Source organism: Anastrepha obliqua, chromosome 3, assembly GCF_027943255.1.
Source record: "Anastrepha obliqua isolate idAnaObli1 chromosome 3, idAnaObli1_1.0, whole genome shotgun sequence".
In the NCBI taxonomy this organism is placed as follows: Eukaryota; Metazoa; Arthropoda; class Insecta; order Diptera; family Tephritidae; genus Anastrepha; species Anastrepha obliqua.
The window spans coordinates 1,940,304-1,960,061 of NC_072894.1; the positions used below are offsets into that span (position 1 = coordinate 1,940,304).

The window sequence follows — 19,758 nt, forward strand, 5'->3', positions numbered from 1 at the left end:
GAGGATATAGTAATGTTGACTGAGCTTCCAAGTTTCGTATAAAATTCATTCGTCTGTTGTTACACAGCACTGGCAACACAAAACAACCTTCAATGCGAAACTGCTTTGTGTACAGAAGTAGGCTTCACACTTAACAGCTGGCGCACGTTTGGAGAGAGATTTGTCGTTTGTGTACTTCTTTTAAAGTAGCATAAGTCTCGCTACTTAATAGGTACACCTCGTATGCCATTAAATCGGCTTTGCACATTTTTATTCATATTTTTATTAAATTACCAGTGAAAAAAATTTTCGTATTCAAATGCGTACATAAAATTTACCCCCATTGACCAAACTTCACAGTTGTGCCCTCGAGTCCTTGGGGGCGCTTACACATCTACCCAATACTTGATCTTTTCCACCGCTCTCGCTTTCCATTTGCTAGTGGTCGTGCTTTCCTTTTCAGTGCCGTTTGACGTCATTGTGAACATTATTTTTGGTTTTACAATTACTGTGCGCTCTCCCTCACTTCTTTTTTAGCATTATTTCTGTTTGTATATCTGTCTATATGTCTATGTATATTTGGCCAGCGTTAACTTTTGTACGCGGATGGCTATTTTTAGTCTGCTATTTTAGACTTGATTTTTCACTCTTGTTATTGTACGAGCACTGAGCTTTCCATATCTGTTTGGGCGGTGCGGCATTGCCCATTTGAAAAATTCCACAGCTGGGGAAGCGCATACGAACAAATACACAAAATACATACATATGCGCATATAGAGCTTCGCGCCGCCTCGGATGGTCGTGGGGCTGTTATGAATGAGAATCACGGCATTTGCTTCCAGGAAGTGTATGGATGTGCGTTATGTTCATATGTGTGGGTAAACTTGTTTTCCTGAAATTCACTTGTTCGCTCTACAACTGCACAACACCAACACCTGATCGGACGTCATCAGCAAACAATTGAAGCCAAATGGGGATTTGGTCATGGTCTGCAAATACCCACAACGCCTCCGCGCATAAACATTACGAGCATTTTTTTTTTAAGTTTATTTTTCACTTTCTGGTTAATGTCTGAATTTCTTATGGCGTTCGTTAAATGAGTTTGTTTGCTTCATTCCACGGCCTATAGAAATAAAGAATTTTGATTGCTAAATAATTAAAATACTCATTGAATCAGTTTTTTTGGGCAAGAAGGGCTTTATATATAATAAAGTAACACTCGACCTTATCATACTGAGTAGAAAGAAGAAAAAGGTGTTTGTTTTGTATTTTTAACTTTTAATAGTTGCTGTCCCTATGCATGTATTTAACTATATTATTTCCGTAGGGACTGATGAGCGGCGGCCGAAATATAAGGCAGCGGTGGCAATTAGCCCTCTGGATGTATTTCGCTATTTACTTGTAGTGCTGTGGTGACGATGGTTCACTGCCTAGGGCATGAAAATTTTTATTACGTGTATGGAAAACAATTCGAATAGTTAGAGCTGGGACTGCTAGTATATATAAAGTGGTTGGCGATTCGTTAGCCCGAAACAGATCCCTGGTACTGACGGGTATTTATGCTCATGTGTACGAGTATGTGTGTACCATTCAAATTTCCTAAAAAAGCGCTGCTGTTAGCAATGACGTCTTTACCCTCAATATTATAGACTGAATGTTTTCCATTGATTTTCTTTTTGGTGTTTTGTTTTATTTTGCAAAAACATGTTTTGTTATTTTGCCTCCCACTGTCTGGATCACTGCAGTTGTTATTGCGTGCCATTGGTGTGAGGTAATGAGCAAGCCTATTACGTATTTAGAACTATTCGCATGAATGAATATATTTACGAAGGAATGCGTGTATTTTTACCAATTTATGTAGATGGAAGTTTTCATATGTATGTACATAAGAATGAAGAAATTCAGCATGACGCTGTCAAAAATCTGCCATGTTTACAGTTTCATTCGCACCTTAAGAATTCGAATAAACATTTTTAGAAAGAAAGGTCCACCAAATTTGTGGTGCTCGCCTCGATGTTGTAGCACAAATGAAGGGGAGCCATACATTTTTACGTTCTCTCCGATGGTGGTTTTTCACTGCAATAATAAGGAACATTTCCAATTTAAGATAAACTAAGTCTCTGACCTGCACCATTTCTTATGCAAAATTCGCCCTTAAATCCGAGTATCAAGTCATATGGTATATTAAGGGTGTGCAAAAGCTTTTTTTAATTATACAATATTCTCGATAACTTCATAAATATTTCCTAAGCCGACAGTCTGTTTGAAAATTGTTGCATACACTTTTTATACAAAAGTTAATTATCGGCTAACTACATCCGAGGCAATTAGTGGACTCACTTATCTCTCATAGTGTTTTCTTCAAGAAAAATTCAACACTTTAATATAAACAAATTGAAATGAAGTTCCTCACAACTATGTATTTTGACGAGCTTGTCTACACAGCTAAACTAAAATCAGCTGGACAACGCTCACTCACTCTTTTTGCGGAGTGACAGGTGGACAGTTAAGTGGCTGTCAACTAGTGTTATTATAATTTATATTAGGATAGTGTCAATAATAGCAGAGTAGGTTGGGTGAATCTACCATTCGATTGATCAGGCATTTGAAGTATTAAAGGGTCTTTAAGAAGTGACGCCTAGATGTCAGTAGCGAACAATTTCTTGGTGGTACCTTTTTTGTAATCTTAAGACAGGTGTGCAATTTTACACGACAGAACAACGCGTCAAAATTATTGAAACGTATTATGGAAATTTTCGATTTTAGGAACAACATAACGCAGAATTCGTAACTTTTTGGTGGCAATAATCATCCGAATGGGTCGACAATTCAAAGATTGGTGAAAAATTTGAAGAAATATGAATAAGCCAACAACGATTTAAGAGCTGAAACACAACACTCGGATCGAAATTTTTGAGCTCAATGCGATAATGTGTGGGACCTGCAGACGTGCTCGCGGTAGACATTTAAATTATGTCACTTTTCGCACATGGAGTATGGTAATCCAATCTAAAGCTCAGACGTCGCATAGAGATCGCTTAACCTTGTTTATATTTCCATTATATATATGAAAGTAAATATAAATACGAAAAACCAATTTATTATTTGATTTATCTGACCAATTTACCTAAAATTCTATAGCAGTTCTGAGTAACGGAGAAGAGTGAGAAACTAAAGATTTTAACACATAATATATCCATTTTTTACGCAGCAAAAGGCACTCGCTAATGAAGTGCGTGCGGGCGTCCTTGTTGGAATAATTAACACCCGGGAATTAGCGAAAGGCAACAAAGATCAATAGCTTCACATTCCGTAAACAAAAAACGATACACCACAACAAGAGAATGAAAAAAAACACATTACAAAGTGACGTGAAATGCGTTGTGCTGAGATTAGCCAAACAAAGGTCGTGTGCTCTAAATAAAAAACAATTGAGTGCAAAAAATTAGGGCACCAGTTTCTGCCAACCACAAAAATTAACATTCGTTCGATCAGGCAAAAATAATCGAAAATGATCACGCGCCAGCAGGAGAAGAAAAAATTTCACCCGCCTTCAAAAGTACAAAAAAAGATCAAAAAAATTATAACAATATTTTCATGGGAAGTGTGTCATTAACATAAAAACATTCAAAATTTTCTAAACGAAAAAATTAGCAGCGACTCAGACGAAAAAAGGGACATTACATAAATCCATAGATGGCGAGATCAGCGCTATGCATCGCTGAAACTATTTGAAAAGTGAGCTACTCTGCGGGGTGGGCGGGCAGCAACAGTTTAGTATTGCGTCTGACGTCATTCTCGGCAGTTGGAAAACAATGAAAATCTAATAAAGAAAAAATTGTTGCATGCAATAATATGTCCTTGTTTTTTGTTTGTATTCTTTGTAGGTTTCCTTGAAACGCCTCAGAATAGCCAACCTTTGTCTAGTCGCGGCTTAGAGGCGTTACGTTGTATAGCGACCCTCCCAAAATGCATAAACTGCATAAAGAGCAAAACAATCGCTGAATGCTGAGAGTTTGAGCGTGACCTGAATGTCCTGAATTTTTTAACTACGTACACAAGTACAATCGTCTGTATGTGTATAGCGGTCAATAAAAACGGAGACACACCAAACAGGTCAGCGTTCTACTTAAGTTTGAGCGCTCTGTGTGTCGAAGCGATGTTGCGCGCCGTTGTGGCCGCACACAGATTGCTGTGATTTTACGAGCGACCTTTTTATTATGCATTCCCTTGTCGCTGGAATTTATCACGCGCTTGATCTTGTTAAGTTGTCCAGCCGCATACAGCCAACAATGAGACAATAGCAAACGATCGGCCATCAGAGCAATAATCCATAATGGTCTCAACAGAGCATGCCACCAAAAATTACAATAATTCCAAGCATGTGTGGGTGAGGTACCTATGTACGTGTGTGTGTATGTGTGCACATTATGTTTTACGCAGAAGTTGCGTAATATTACGTGCCACAACGAAGAGGAAAACGCAATGAGACGTGTCCTTGTCATCGCCTAGCAGGTAGTTCCTGCCAACGAATGATTTGTGCCTGGGTTTTCCTCGAATTACGCAACGTGCCACTAGTAGGCAACACTCGTACGACTTTTTCAATATATTAGGCATTTTTAATACCTTGGCGAAAGTAGCGATACAAATCTTTCAACTCACGCAAGCCCAATTTCGTTTCTCTAATTGCAAAGAACAGTTGAGTGCTTTTCCTTATTTTCTTTCTTGACGTGCATGAACTCGTATATGTGTATTTGTGTGTGAAATCCTGGTTCCACTACCTTTACAGTTTCTTCTCTAGATTTGGGTGATTAGTTACAAACAGTTCCACTCCAATGGTCAATGATCTTGATGCGGATAAAAATTTTCAGCGCAACTGCAACAACAATGATGTGATCCTGATAGCGATCGGAATCAACTCACGGTCGGTTCTATTTGTTTTGTTTTTCGTCATTAGTTTGGTAGCCCTGCTGAATGATTGTACTCCTATACAGAAACATGAAGTTCTATGTAGTAAATTAGAAAAGTTTTTATTTTAGAAATATATTTTATGTTAAATGAGATTTTTTGCAGAAAATTTTAATGATACATTTATTCATTTAGTAAGTCAAGAAATACAAAATTTCTTACAGACTACATAGAACAAAGAGTATTTGTAAGAAATGTATACGAGGTGTGTTCAAAAAGTATCGCGAATTTTGAATTTTCGCAGGTTACGTAGATTCGAATTTCGATTTTTTTGTGGCGATATGTTGGTACTCATGTCTCTCACTCATGCCGACGAGTACGGCCATTTCGAATGTTCAGTTAATTGTTGACAGCTGCTTTGATAGCATGTGTTTCGGCTCGTCTTGGATTTTTACTTATTCAAAAAGATGGATCAAAGAACCTGTATCAAATTTTGTGTGAAAAACGACAGCCACCGTATTCCCCAGATCTGGCCCCCTGTGACTTTTTCTTGTTCCCGAAACTGAAGAGGCCCATGAAAGGACGACGCTACGCTACTATTGACGAGATAAAGACGGCATCGAAGGAGGAGCTGAGCAAGATAAAAAAAATTATGAATTAAGTGCTTCGAAGATTGGAAAAACCGTTGGCACAAGTGCATAATATCTCATGGGGATTACTTTGAAGGGGACAAAATAGATATTAACGAATAAATAAATAATTTTTGAAAAAACACAAAATTCGCGATACTTTTTGAACACACCTCGTATACATTCTCTTCTTCTTAATTGGCGCGACAACCGCTTACGCGATTTTGGCCGAGTTTAACAAAGCGCGCCAGTCGTTTCTTTCTCGTGCTAACCGGTGCCAATTGGACACACCAAGTGAAGCCAAGTCCTTCTCCACCTGATCTTTCGAACGCAGAGGAGGCCTTCCTCTTCCTCTACTACCACCAGCTGGTACCGCATCGAATACTTTCAAAGCCGGAGCGTCATGACCCAGCCAACGTAGCCGCTAGATCTTTATTCGCTGCGCTATGTCTATGTCGTCGGAAAGCTCATACAGCTCATCGTTCCATCGCCTGCGATATTCGCCGTTGCTAACGTGCGAAGGTCTAAAAATCTTACGCAGAATCTTTCTCTCGAACACTCCAAGCGTCGCTTCATCGGATGTTGTCATCGTCCAAGCTTCTGCGCCATACGTTAGGACCGGCATGATAAGAGCCTTGTAGAGTGTTAGTTTTGTTCGTCGAGATAGAACTTTACTGCTCAGTTGCCTACTTAGTCCAAAGTATCACTTGTTGGCAAGAAAGATTCCTTGTTGGATTTCAAGGCTGACATTATTATCGGTGTTAATGCTGGTTCCTAAATACACGAAGTCTTTTACAACCTCGAAATTAGCGCGGTTGTTAGGGCCGATGATGTCAATATCATCGGTATACGCCAATAATTGTACGCTCTTATAAAATATTGAGCCTGAGCGATTAAGTTCTGTGGCTCGTACGATGCTCTCCAACATCAGGTTAAAGAAGTCACACGACAGCGAGTCACCCTCTCTGAAACCTCGTTTGGTAACAAACGGCTCGGAGAGGTCCTTCCCAATTCTGACGGCGCTGCTGGTGTTGAGCAACGTCATCTTGCAAAGCCGTATTAGTTTTGTGGTGATACCAAATTTAGACATCGCGGCATACAGATAACTCCTTTTTGTACGGCCGAATGCAGCTTTGAAATCGACGAAAAGGTGGTGTGTGTCGATTCTCCTTTCGTGGGTCTTTTCCAAGATTGGGCGCATTGTAAATATTTGGTCGATGGTAGACTTTCCAGGTCTGAAGCCACAATGATAAGGTCCAATCAGTTGGTGGATACGCTCGCTAGAACCTTATAGGCGATATTTAGAAGGCTAATCCCGCGCTAATTGCCACAGATTGCAGGATTGACCTTCTTATGGATTGGGCAGCGCACATTTAAATTCCAATCAGCAGGCATGCTTTCACCCGACCATATTTTGCATAGAAGCTGATGCATGCAGCTTATCAGCTCCTCGCCGCCATGCTTGAATAGCTCAGCCGGCAGTCCGTTGGCGCCCGCGGCTTTGTTGTTCCTTTGGCGCGTTATCGCTATTCTCACCTCGTCATGGTCGGGTAGCGGAACGACAATTCCATTGTCAACGATTGGGGTATCGGGATCTTCCCATTCTCTGTGACATGCGCAGCTGTCACCATTTAATAGATTCGAGAAGTGTTTCCTCCATAATTTAACAATGCCCTGGAATTCAGTCACCATATCGCGTCTTTGTTCATACAGGAAAACGCCCCGGTCTTGAAACCTTCCGTAAGCCGGCGAACTTTCTGGTAGAATTTTCGGGCGTTGTTCCTATTGGCCAGCATCTCAAGCTCCACGCACTCACGTGTTTCGGCCTCTCGTTTTTTCTGCCGGATAAAACGTCTCTCTTCCTTTCTTAGCTCTCTATGGCGATCCCACATGGCTCACGTTGCGCCCGATCGCAGCGTGGCTCTATAGGCGGCATCTTTTCTTTCTGCGGCAGTATGAAATTCCTCGTCGTACCAACTATTTTTTCGGGCCCACCGGAATCCGATTTCTTCTTCGGCGGCGGTACGTAGGGAACGATAAATGTTGATCCATTGCTCATGCATGCCGGTTTGTTGGGCAGTGCTCTCTGAGAGCAGGAGTGAGAGTCGAGTGGCGAATCTTCTGACTGTCTTCTGACGTTTTTTGCTCCACAGAGGCGTGTGCGCAATTTGACTGCAACAAGGTAATGATCCGATGAGTCGATGTTGGGCCCTCGGATCGTACGTACATCTAATACACTAGAAGCGTGTCTTCCATCTATCACAACATGACCGATCTGGTTTCGCGTTTTTCGATCAGGAGACAGACACCTCGTATACCACCAGCCCAAGAAACACACCAAGCAAATAGGGATTTTCCTGAAATTACTCGAAACTTTTCTTCTCCCCACTAAAGATGAATTTGCATGCAAAACCAGCGTCATGTTGAAAGAACCAATTAACGAAATTTCTGCTTTACTAGTGATCAATTGCAAAGCAGTGATCAAGAAAGCAAAAAAGAAAGAAAGAAGAGCAGAAAACAAAAGTTTAAGAAGTTTTACAAGTTCTGTAATTTTTTGGTGCAAACTTTTGATTCCTTGCCATCTGGCATCCTTGCCATATAACATATTAACCATAGAAACATATATACATTTGTACGTGAGTATAATTTCTCTTTTACAGGTGAATATCACACTTTATTGCTATTATTCATTATCAACCTAACGGCAATCATATCCTGTTGTTTGGTTTTGAACAAAGCAGTGCTTAGGATTATTTTTATTACAAAAGAATATTAATTTTTTACATACATTCACACACGCAATTATTTTTGGGTGACAGGACTTATAAGAGTATCTGTCGGTGGCAAATTCTTTCATTTTTTTCTACTTTGGTTGGAATGCGTACATACTTACACAAGTATCATTCGCTGATGCATATACAGCCTGCCATTTGTGTTTCCGATCGATTTTGTTTAATTGCCAGATGTCATTTTATTAACATTTCCATTTTTCAAGAGCAAGTACGGGTGCATTCATATTATTATGGTGAGTGTATAGGTAACTTTCATCGGCACCGAGCACAGGAAATAAATAGGAAAATGTGCTTGAAAGAACTCACTTCTTTGTCACGGTCAGAGGCGATCGCTTCACTGACAACATATTTCGCAGATATTAGACGGTTAGAACTAATAATGCTTCCAATACCCCGATTTCTAGAACTATAAGAGAATTTAATATGCTTTCAAATCATATTGACCTAACTTTTTCTTCCACAAAGTATGACACTACTTCAAAATGTTACCAAATGAATTGTTAAACTAGATTCTAAGTATTTTGAATATTAGATTCTGTTTCTGTAAACTGTAAGTGCTTTGCAGTAATGTTAATTACATTCTCTTCATTAAAATGTAATGTAAAGTGTAACTGTAAATAATAAATTTAACTTATTTTTCCATAATCCATCAATAAAATTCAGTCGATAAATTACAAAATTGTTTACAATTTTAAATTGACACAATGAACATTTCAATTGGAAAATAAAATACACCCTGTATATAGAGTCACGCCCACGCACACGGTACAGCGCCAACATTCACCACAAACTCACAGGAAGCAAATGTACTTCCTTTTTTATCGAAATAAGATTTCCTGCTGTGCTTTGCAACAATTACGGTACTTGCAGTTTTTTCCTCCCATGTCGGTTTCGAATTTCAACTTTTCCACTCCTTCGCAAATTTTTCGGGTCTTTCTCGCTTGGTTGCTCACTTTTTGTTGGCAGATTTTCACAGCATTCGTCTAATTTATTGGGTAGCCGATCTTTGTTACATCCTGCTGGGATATTTGCCGCCGCTCCCTTTAGGAGCTAGAAGAGGCGTGCTGCTTTTGTGGCATGAGTCATTTGTCGGCTATGCAAAACCTAGCTACTTTGAAAATCACCTAACTACGCATATGTACTTATACATATATGCAAGTACGTGATGGGCAACACACATACAAATAAATTGACTTATTTATTCATGCTTTAAGCTTAGTTTGTAGACCATTTTACAGTGAATTATTGTCTTATTGCTAAGTTTTTACAATATGCAAGTTTTTTTTACATTTATTTCGGTAAAAAATTCTATATCTATCAGTAGGTCATGGAAGCATTTAAGCTTAAAATTATCTTTATTATTTTTCTCCTTAATCGGCAATAATCGCTTATGCGCTTCCCAATAATTTATTTTTTCTCCCGCTAACTGGCGCCAGTTGGACACACCAAGTGAAGCCAAGCCCTTCTCCACCTCACTTTTCGAACGCAAAGGAGGCCTTTCTTTTTCTCTGCTACCACCAGTTGGTACCGCATCGAACACTTTCAGAGAAGAGCGTTTGCATCCATTTGAACGCTATGACCCAGGCAACGAAAAGGCTGGATCTTTATTTGCTGCCCTATGTCGTCTATGTCGTTTGAAAGTTCATACAGCTCATTGCCCCATCGTCTACTATACTCGCCGTCGCCAACGTGCAAAAGTCAAAAAGTATTCAGCAAAATCTTTCTCTCAAATAGTTCGTCGAGACAAAAACGCCGCAAAAAAAAAGTATTATGCCGGCTCTTGTCTAAAACTACAAAGCTTAATATGTACAAGTCCTTATCCGACCAATCTTAACGTATGGATGTGAGGTATGGATTCTTAAAGTTGCTGACTGCGCGCTGATTGCCAGAATGGAAAAAAATTGTAAGAAAGATTTCACTTAGAACGAGACAGCTGTGCGCTTTGGTTAAGTCATGTTACAAATATGCCTGTTGATGGGCGTAAAGGCCAAAAGCAGACCGAGAAACCGATGAATAGACGCAGTGGAATACGATCTCAAGGATTTGGAAATAAGTAACTACGAAGCAAAATCTCAAGATTGACCGTTTCGGAGGAGCATTGTGAAGGAAGCTTTGACGCACCCCGCGTTGTAATGCTGTGAAAGAAGAAGAAGACGTTTTGTTCGTCCAGGCAAAGGAGACGCTCTCCATTACTATCAGTGTTAACGAATTCTCTTAAATCTTGTTTAAAAAGCACAATATTTTTGCCCATGTATTCAAATTGGCGTTAAACGATTTACGATAACCTACTAAACCTTACTGAATAGAAATGTCAGCACAGTTTACCATTCTCAGCTGCCAGACCGTAGATGTCGATATCGATAGTTTTCATGCAGCAAAACAAAAAAAACAACCAATAATATACCTAAATATTTTATAATTATATATTATGACACTTGGTTTTATCAGCATTAAATTTAAGCCCTTTCGAAGTATTTTTTGGGCCATTTTAAAACCGATCTGTGTATTGATAATGCGTTGACCTTGATCATGCCCCTTAAATAGCTAAGATCAGTAAAATGAATTTCCGGTCCTCAACTGATTTCTTGTTAAGTCTCGCCTTATTGCTTAACATATTAATTCACGAGGCTAACAAAAGTTTTGGTTTTCAGCTATTCGCTCGAGTTCAACATTTACGCAAAAATCATGTCAAGGGAATTCGAGTCGTTCTACTATTGCTTACAGCCCTTTTACTTTATCATAAACGCAGCTTCTGCACCGCCTTTAATACGCGCACAACATTCAGAGGACCACCAGTGCCAACATTAAAAAGACTAACTCCAGTACTCAACAAAAAGTAAAGGAATAAAGGCTATTCAAAATGAAATAAAAAAATATTTATAAAACGTAAATATGCAAGCATCAGCATCGGCACTAAGAACGACACGCAACCGACGCGAAAGAAGTTAATGGAGTAGAAGCTGACTGAGGATTTATGTAAAGGCGTGCGATGCCCTTCACAAATGGAAGTCGCCGAGAAGAAAGGGTGCAGAAAACGTGCTGTGTGTGCATAGTTTATATACAGTAACTTAAAAAAGCGTTCATAAAAAATATTTTTTTGTTCTGTTTTTTTCATCTTTTATTTTAAATGATGATACCAAAACTCAAATTAAACATATCTTAACCCATAAATAACAAAAATAAAACTATTTCATACTAATTTTATATTTGGCGCGTTTATACTGGCTAACATTTAAATTAAATATTTGTTAATTGCTTCGAATGAAAATGAATTCAGTATTTAATGTAGTCTCCTTTGGGTTTAATAACAAGTTACATCCATTTAGACATACTGGAGATTCGATTTACCAATATTCGTATATTCCTCGTTAACACCCATCCAAAGGTGTTTTTGTAATTAAAATCTTCTTCAGTACATTCCTGAAATTCTCAATTCGTGCGTATAGAAAAAAATATGAGGCCATTTTCGCGGATCTCTGGTATCTACGTAAACAGGGGGTCAGTTTTTCAGTGCAAGTTCATTTCTTGAATTCGTTTTCCAACTGTTGACAACTGTCACGGAATCCGTAATATTGATCGAGTATTTTATGAGACTCTCCAAATTCGAATTACATACTAGGTGTACATATTTCAATCAACTGAAGAGTGAGATACTTCAAAATTTGTTGTAGTGCTTATAAAATAAGGCACGAATAGTTCCAATTTTGGCAGTTGATTTAATTAAAATAGATTTATAATAAAATGAGCGCTTTTCACATAGTTCGGTTTTGGAATAAAAGGTTGTAGAATGACGTATTGGGAACTGAAAGGTAATTCTTTCAAAACTAAGAGATGTCTGCCAAATTGATATCACTGAACTCGAATAGCTACAAATGTAATTTCTGCATTCGTGGAGCGGCATCATTGAATCTACTCGTAACGTTAAATCATAGACATCCGCGCGATTTTTCACCGCAAGAAAAAATATAAAAATCTGAGTTTATTGCCTATTTTGAATTGATGAGTGGAAAGGAATGGCTCAAACAAGGTCAGAGAATGGAGTCTGGTCGCCCCTCGGCAGTCAATGGCAAACCTCCGAGTGTATTTCTGCCATGAAAAAGCTCCCCATAAAAAATAATATCTGCCGTTCGGAGTCGGCTTGAAACTGTAGGTCCCTCCATTTGTGGAACAACATCAAGACTCACACCACAAATACGAGGAGGAGCTCAGCCAAACACCCAAAAAGGGTGTATATATAAGTACCTATATATAAAGTCAATCTAGAGCGGTTTTAACTTTTGCACAAGACTGTATGTCCGTTCACACAAAAGCTGGCATATGTATACAAGGCAAGAAAGTATTTTCGGGTGTAAAGGCAGAAAAAAAGCCAGTGAAATTTACAGAAACATCAAATTTTTCAGCGAAGCAGCAACAACAAGATCAAAACGAACTCTGATATGCCGAATGTCAATGTGTGGAAAAGATTCGCAGTGTCCTTATAGTGGTGATTATAAGTACATATATTCTTACAAATAGTAATATAATATGTATGTAGTGGTTTTCTTCTAATGATGCTTTAAAAAAATAATTGTATAAACTCTCCGATTACTTTCCAATACTTACTCCCAACAACTGTTTCTCAAAAACTATATCCATCAGATTTGCTTAATATTACTTACAAATATATTATTTGGAGAAAAAGAAATCCATTTATTTCTCGGTAGATGGCTGTTGTGGTCGATGTCTCTCTCAAACAATTTCAAGTTTATGCTCGTTGTCAAGGTGACATTTTACACTAACAAAATTATTATTTGTTTCATTGGGTTGTGAGTTACAGGGTGTTAACACAGTGGAAGTTAACAGAGAGAAAATTCTGTAAATTTTACAGTTTTTACTGTAACACCTAGTTACGTGCAATTTTAGTTTCGCCGATTTCGTTCAGGCATTTTTGATGTTAAAGATGCACTTCGCTCAGGCAGACCCGACGTCGAAAATGTTGATAAAATCATAGAAATAATCAAAGTTGATCGGCATGTTAGTAACCGTAGCATCGCCCAGGAGCGAAAGAGCGATCATAAAACAGTTTAAGCCATTTACGCAACAGTAATGGATTTATTTTTCCCAAAACTAATATTATAAATTCTTAGAAATGAATTAGAGTGGGTGTTACCGACGAAAAGTACGGCCGAGCAGTAAATATCATTCTCTTATTTTTGTATGTTGCCATTATTCTCATATTCGCATTCTTTCTCACTTGCACTTTATTTCTGTTATGTTATGAGCATCTCTCATTATTTGCATATATACATACAGTAAGCATAATTACAGTAACATAAATTCTATTGCTATTTATTACATATTTACTAAATCTAACTGTAATATCAGGCCACTCTGACTAGCTATAAATATGTGTCACTTGGTGTAAATCGGAGTAGTCGTAAGAAATAAGACAGAAATACAAAAAGTTTTAAAGCGTACGGACGCTGTTAGAAATTTGTGTTTAAATTTGAAACAATACGACTGCCGCGCTAGAAAAATACGCGCAACAATTCTTTAAAACTTTTTTTGGTAATTCTTTAAAACTTTTTTGCCGTAATTCTTTAAAATTCTTTTGCCGTAAAATTAAATTTGATTTAACTAATTGTAATATTTGCTAAATGGTCAATATGGACGAAGAAACAACGGGGCAAAGTTGTCGAAAATGTGACGCAGCGGACAACGAGAGTATGGTCCAGTGTGACACCTGCGACGCCTGGTACCACTTCAACTGCGTTGGAGTACATAGCAATGTGGCTGACGAAAGCTGGAGCTGTGAAAGCTGCCAGAATCATGCATCAACCACGAACGCACATCCAACCGCATCGTCATCGCCAACTACCAAGCAAGGTAACCGGCACGAAAATTCCTCCCAACGTTTCGAACAATTGCGAAGATATCTAACTCAACAGTCAATCCGCTTCTAAAACCTGCGACTAATATAGCAAATTCTACAGTTACTACCGCTACTCCAGTATCCACGAACTTTTCGACCTGGGCTTCTTCGAACTGGAATTTCGAACCCAGTACATCAGTTCAGGGATCGCAACTGCCAAATAAATCAAGTGAGTATAACCCAGGGCTACAACAATTCACAACGGGCAGCGTCGCCACCTCTGCAAATGAGATCTCGTACAGTCAACCAAAAGTACTCTCGCCGGTGCAGCAAGCAGGTATACGAAATGGCCAAGGTATGCAGACGCCATTCAATTCCGAAATATATCGAAACCTTCAGCTTGAAAAGTTGGAAGAGCAGATGAAATTGCAACAACAATATTTGGACAACAAATATAAGATTCTTTCGCAGTATAACGACCTGCCCTCATCCAGCATTTCGATGGCCTCTTTTAGCAATGGGCCTACACCTGGGCAATTAGCAGCAAGGCAGGCCATGCCTAAGCAGCTCCCAACCTTTAATGGCGACCCTGAAGAATGGCCGCTGTTTATTAGCAGTTTCGATAACAGCACTACGGTCGCGGGGTACACCGATGCGGAGAATTTAATTAGATTACAAGCGAGCCTTAAAGGCAAAGCACGGGAGATGGTAAAATGTAAATTGTTTTTGCCGTCCATGGTCCCTGAGATCATAAAAACTCTTAGAATGTGCTTTGGCAGACCTGAACACATCCTTGAGCGCGCAATGAATAAAGCTCGTGCTATGCCTGCACTGAAGGATAAATTGGAGGGCCTTATTGAATTTGCACTCTGCGTCAGGAATATTTGTGCCACGATGGAGGGATGCCAAATGTACATGCACCTGCATAACCCACTGCTCGTCAAGGAGTTGGTTGACAAGCTCCCCAACAACCAAAAGCTGAACTGGGCGGTTCACCCGAAAGATGAAAAGACTCCGGTGGTGAAACAATTCAGCGACTGGTTGTACAATCTAGCCGAAGCAGCCAGTACTGTCGTCTCTTTAGCACCTGCTAAAAGTAGTGCTACGGTTAACACGCATACTATCGACGTGAACACTCAGCATCCATCACCAGCTCGCAACATACCAAGGAGCAAGCAGTGTATAATTTGCAAGAGCAACGATCATAAGGTAATGCAATGCGACACTTTTAAAAAATTTACACTTCAGCGAAAATGGGAGGAAGTTAAGGCGAACAACCTCTGTCGCCAATGTTTGAATCCGCATAGACGGAAATGTTTTATGAATAAAGTATGTGGTGTAGATGGTTGCACTATAAAACATAATCCGTTACTACATAAAACAATCACGGTAATGAGCCAACAAAAACCCATCGCCGTAAGTACAAATACAAACGAATTTTTAGATGCGCAGATAAATACGCACAGTAGCAGCCACGAAGAAATGCAGCCACTCTTCAGAATCGTTCCGATTCGCATTTATTCTAAAAATAAAGTACTGAATATATTTGCATTTTTAGATGAAGGCTCTTCTGTGACGCTAATGGAAAAAAGAATATTTGATGAATTAGGCTTGAAAGGTGAACGAGACCCTCTGTGTTTGCGGTGGACAGGTAACACGACGCGTGTTGAAGAAAATTCTGTGCGGGCGGCCATCGAAATTTCGAGTGTGACAAATTGGCAGAAATATACTCTCAAGAATATTCATACTGTTGACGATCTCAATCTTCCGGCACAGTCAATCAATGCATCTGCGATGGAGCGGCTATATCCATATCTAGCGGGACTGCCAATTGCATCATATAACAACGTAAAACCATCATTGCTTATCGGTGCGGACAACTGGAGGTTGGCAATTCCACTCAAAATTAGGGAGGGAACCTGGTTCCAGCCCATAGCGTCAAAAACCCGTTTAGGATGAGCGTTGCAGGGGTGCAATTCAAGACAGACTGCCGAATATCGACTAAATATACATACATGCGATTGTCAAAAAAGATACGATGAGCTGCATGAGACTGTAAAAGAATTCTTCACGTTAGAGTCATCCAAACCTACTCAGCTACTGTCGGAAGAAGATGCCAAAGCTGTGAGTATTGCGAATAACACTTGTAAAAAGGGCGATAACTTTTACGAAATTGGGCTACCGTGGCGTACCTCAAGTGCATTGCTACCCAATAACTATGTATATGCTTTACAACGGCTGATGTGTTTGCAGAGGAAGTTTGTTAAGGATCCTATGTTAAAATCTAATATTCAAATTCAAATCAATAATCTACTTTCCAAGGGGTACGCGAAAAAACTCTCCCCGATTGAGGCTGCTATTTCTAACGGTAAAACATGGTATTTGCCTATTTTCATTGTAAGCAATCCAAATAAGCCTGGAAAGCTTCGGATGGTGTGGGATGCTGCTGCAAAGGTGAACGGGGTGTCACTCAACGACTTCCTACTGAGTGGCCCAGACTTACTTAACCCACTCGTTAGTATTTTATTAGCTTTTAGAGTAGGCAGAGTGGCTATATGCGGTGATATAGCGGAGATGTTTCACCGTATCAATATACGGGACAGCGACATGCATGCTCAGCGATTTTTGTGGTGCGATGACGGTGATGATCCTCAGCAACCAAGTATTTATGTCATGCGAGCGTTGACCTTCGGACTGAATTGCGCTCCGTTTATTGCCCACTACATACGTGACAAAAACGCCGACCATTTTGAAAATGAACTTCCTCGAGCCGTAGAAGCTGTAAAGAAGAACCATTACGTGGATGACTTTATTGACTGTGGAGATGATGAACAATCTGCGTTAGAATTGGCTCAACAAGTAAAAAAAATTCATGGCGCCGCTGGCTTCAATATACGTGGCTGGTCTTCAAATTCCAAATTTGTCGTGGAGCAGCTCGAAGAAGATCCTATGTCAGTTCAATCCGTCAAAGAATGGGGTTCAACCACGAAAGTCCTCGGTATGTTTTGGGACCCTTTAAGCGATAATTTTAAATATATTTGTAGATTTGCGAGACTTCGTCGCGATGTTATTAACGAATCGATCATACCAACGAAAAGAGAAGCACTCCAAGTTTTAATTTCGATCTTCGACCCTCTTGGATTTGTTTGCTGCTACACCGTAGGGTTAAAGATCTTGCTGCAAGATGTATGGCGATCTGGTCTCGCCTGGGACGACCCGCTCCAAGACAATCTTTTCGACAAATGGAACCAGTGGAAGTCCATTATGCCATTAATAACAGCTGCCGAAATACCTCGATGTTATTCACTATTGCTGAAAGATGCTGAAGATGTTCAACTTCACACCTTCGTTGATGCCGGGGAAAGCGCGTATGCAGCCGTTTGCTACTTGCGTGTATCAAAGGGAAACGACGTCACGGTTAGTCTAGTGGCTGGTAAATCCAAAGTCGCACCGCTAAAGCCATTATCGATACCCAGACTAGAGTTGCAGGCGGCGGTAATTGGTGTGAAGCTGGCGAACATGGTAAGCAATACGCAACGTATTAACATAATGTCGAAATATTGGTGGACAGACTCAAAGACGGTGCTAAGATGGATGCGAATGGACCCTAAAAACTTCCACCAATTCGTGATGCATAGAATAGGTGAAATTCTAGAGGCGTCAAACGTAAGCCAGTGGCGGTGGGTTCCCTCGAGAAATAATCCCGCCGATTTAGCTACAAAAACAACTACACGTCAGTGCTACCAATTGTGGTTTACCGGCCCAAATTTTTTAAGGTCGAGCGCAGAAGCTTGGCCGCAGTGCGAAGAGTTAAGCTTAGAGGAGTGCGACGATTCGGAAATTAAACATTATGTTCTACATATGAAAAAGGAACACATGAACAACCTGATGCTGAACGTGGAGCACTTTTCCAGCTGGAAACGTTTGTATCGAGCCGTGGCTACATTTTTATTTTACGTCGACCGATTACGCTCAGTTGTGCTAGCAAGGCAACGAAAAACATCCATCGACTTTGACATGATTCAGAAAGCTCAATGTCTTCTTATAAGGTATGCTCAGTCCAGTGAATATTGTGAAGAGATCAGGTGCCTCAAACGCGGTAAGAATATTGACAACTCTAGCAAACTCTTTACTTTAAACGTTTACTTAGACACAGATGGCATAATAAGATGCAAAAGTCGAGTTGAACACTTAAACAACCATGAAGATATTATAGTGATGCCTAATTCTCATCATGTCACCTTTTTAATAGTGCGTTGGGCTCACGAAAATTTCCATCACCTGATGCATGAGTCTGTAATCAATCAAATTCGTGGTACATACTTTATAAATCGACTGAGGGTGTTGTATAAAAGAGTGCGCGCAGAGTGTCAAAAATGTAAAAACCATAGCTCAATTCCTCAGCCGCCACAAATGGCAGCGCTGCCGGCTGCAAGGATTGCCGCTTTCGAGAGGCCCTTCACGTATGTAGGTATCGACTATTTTGGCCCATTGCTTGTCATCGTGGGAAGAAGGCGAGAAAAGAGATGGGGCGTTCTATTTACATGTCTAACGCTTCGCGCTATACACATCGAAGTTGCCCACAGCTTAAATACCAGTTCCTGTATCATGGCGATACGCAACTTTATATCACGACGCGGCTATCCCAGGGAGATATTCTCGGACAACGGCACCAATTTCAAGGCATCTGAAAAAATAATTAGCGAGAGTCTGAAAAATATCGATTTGAATGGTATCGCCTCATCTTTCGACCGAGTAAAATGGAGATTTAATCCACCAAGCACCCCCCATATGGGTGGTGCATGGGAAAGGCTTGTGAGATCAGTGAAGACGGTGCTTTATGAAATACTACCTTCAACAAGTTTCAGCGATGAAAGCTTGCGAAGTGCATTGAATGAAGTAGAATTTATCCTGAACGCCCGCCCGCTTACATTTGTTTCTTTGGAAAATGGTGACGACGAGGCTCTTACTCCCAACCACTTGCTGATTGGGTCATCGGATGGCTACAGGCCAATATGTAGCGACACCGTCAATCTGCGTCAACGTTGGCAATTGACCCAACAATTCGCTGACCGCTTTTGGCATCGATGGGTGAAGGAATATATACCGGTCATCTCTAGACGTACCAAGTGGTTCACAAAACAACGCCCAGTACGTATTGGCGATGTCGTGGTAATTGCAGACCAAGACCTGCCGAGGAACTGCTGGCCGAAAGGCAGAATTGTAGATGTGGTAAAAGCGAAGGATGACCAAGTTCGGAGCGCTATGGTAGAAACCAAATCAGGCATTCTTCATCGACCGATTGCAAAAGTAGCGGTGTTAGACGTCGGTACCTAGTGAAGAAAACATGTGTTGTCAGACTTGTTTACGGGCAAGGGAGTGTTACCGACGAAAAGTACGGCCGAGCAGTAAATATCATTCTCTTATTTTTGTATGTTGCCATTATTCTCATATTCGCATTCTTTCTCACTTGCACTTTATTTCTGTTATGTTATGAGCATCTCTCATTATTTGCATATATACATACAGTAAGCATAATTACAGTAACATAAATTCTATTGCTATTTATTACATATTTACTAACGGCCGCCGTAGCCGA

The 19,758-nt window shown here is 40.0% G+C and overlaps 1 protein-coding gene across 1 annotated transcript; it reads left to right on the forward strand.

Annotated features, from left to right (window-relative positions):
• The first annotated feature begins 13,953 nt into the window (after positions 1–13,953).
• LOC129240460 (uncharacterized) lies at positions 13,954–19,496 on the forward strand. The gene is made up of 3 exons (XM_054876266.1): positions 13,954–14,173; positions 14,236–16,045; positions 16,193–19,496. Exons 1-3 carry the CDS (start codon positions 13,954–13,956, stop codon positions 19,494–19,496), a joined length of 5,334 nt encoding a protein of 1,777 aa, XP_054732241.1.
• The last annotated feature ends 262 nt before the right edge of the window (positions 19,497–19,758 follow it).

Coding starts and splice junctions, on each gene's coding strand:
- LOC129240460 (XM_054876266.1), top strand. CDS start 13,954: ATGGACGAAGAAACAACGGGGCAAAGTTGTCGAAAATGTGACGCAGCG. Junction 14,174..14,235: donor ATCGCCAACTACCAAGCAAG/GTAACCGGCACG, acceptor CTAACTCAACAG/TCAATCCGCTTCTAAAACCT. Junction 16,046..16,192: donor ATCGGTGCGGACAACTGGAG/GTTGGCAATTCC, acceptor TTGTCAAAAAAG/ATACGATGAGCTGCATGAGA.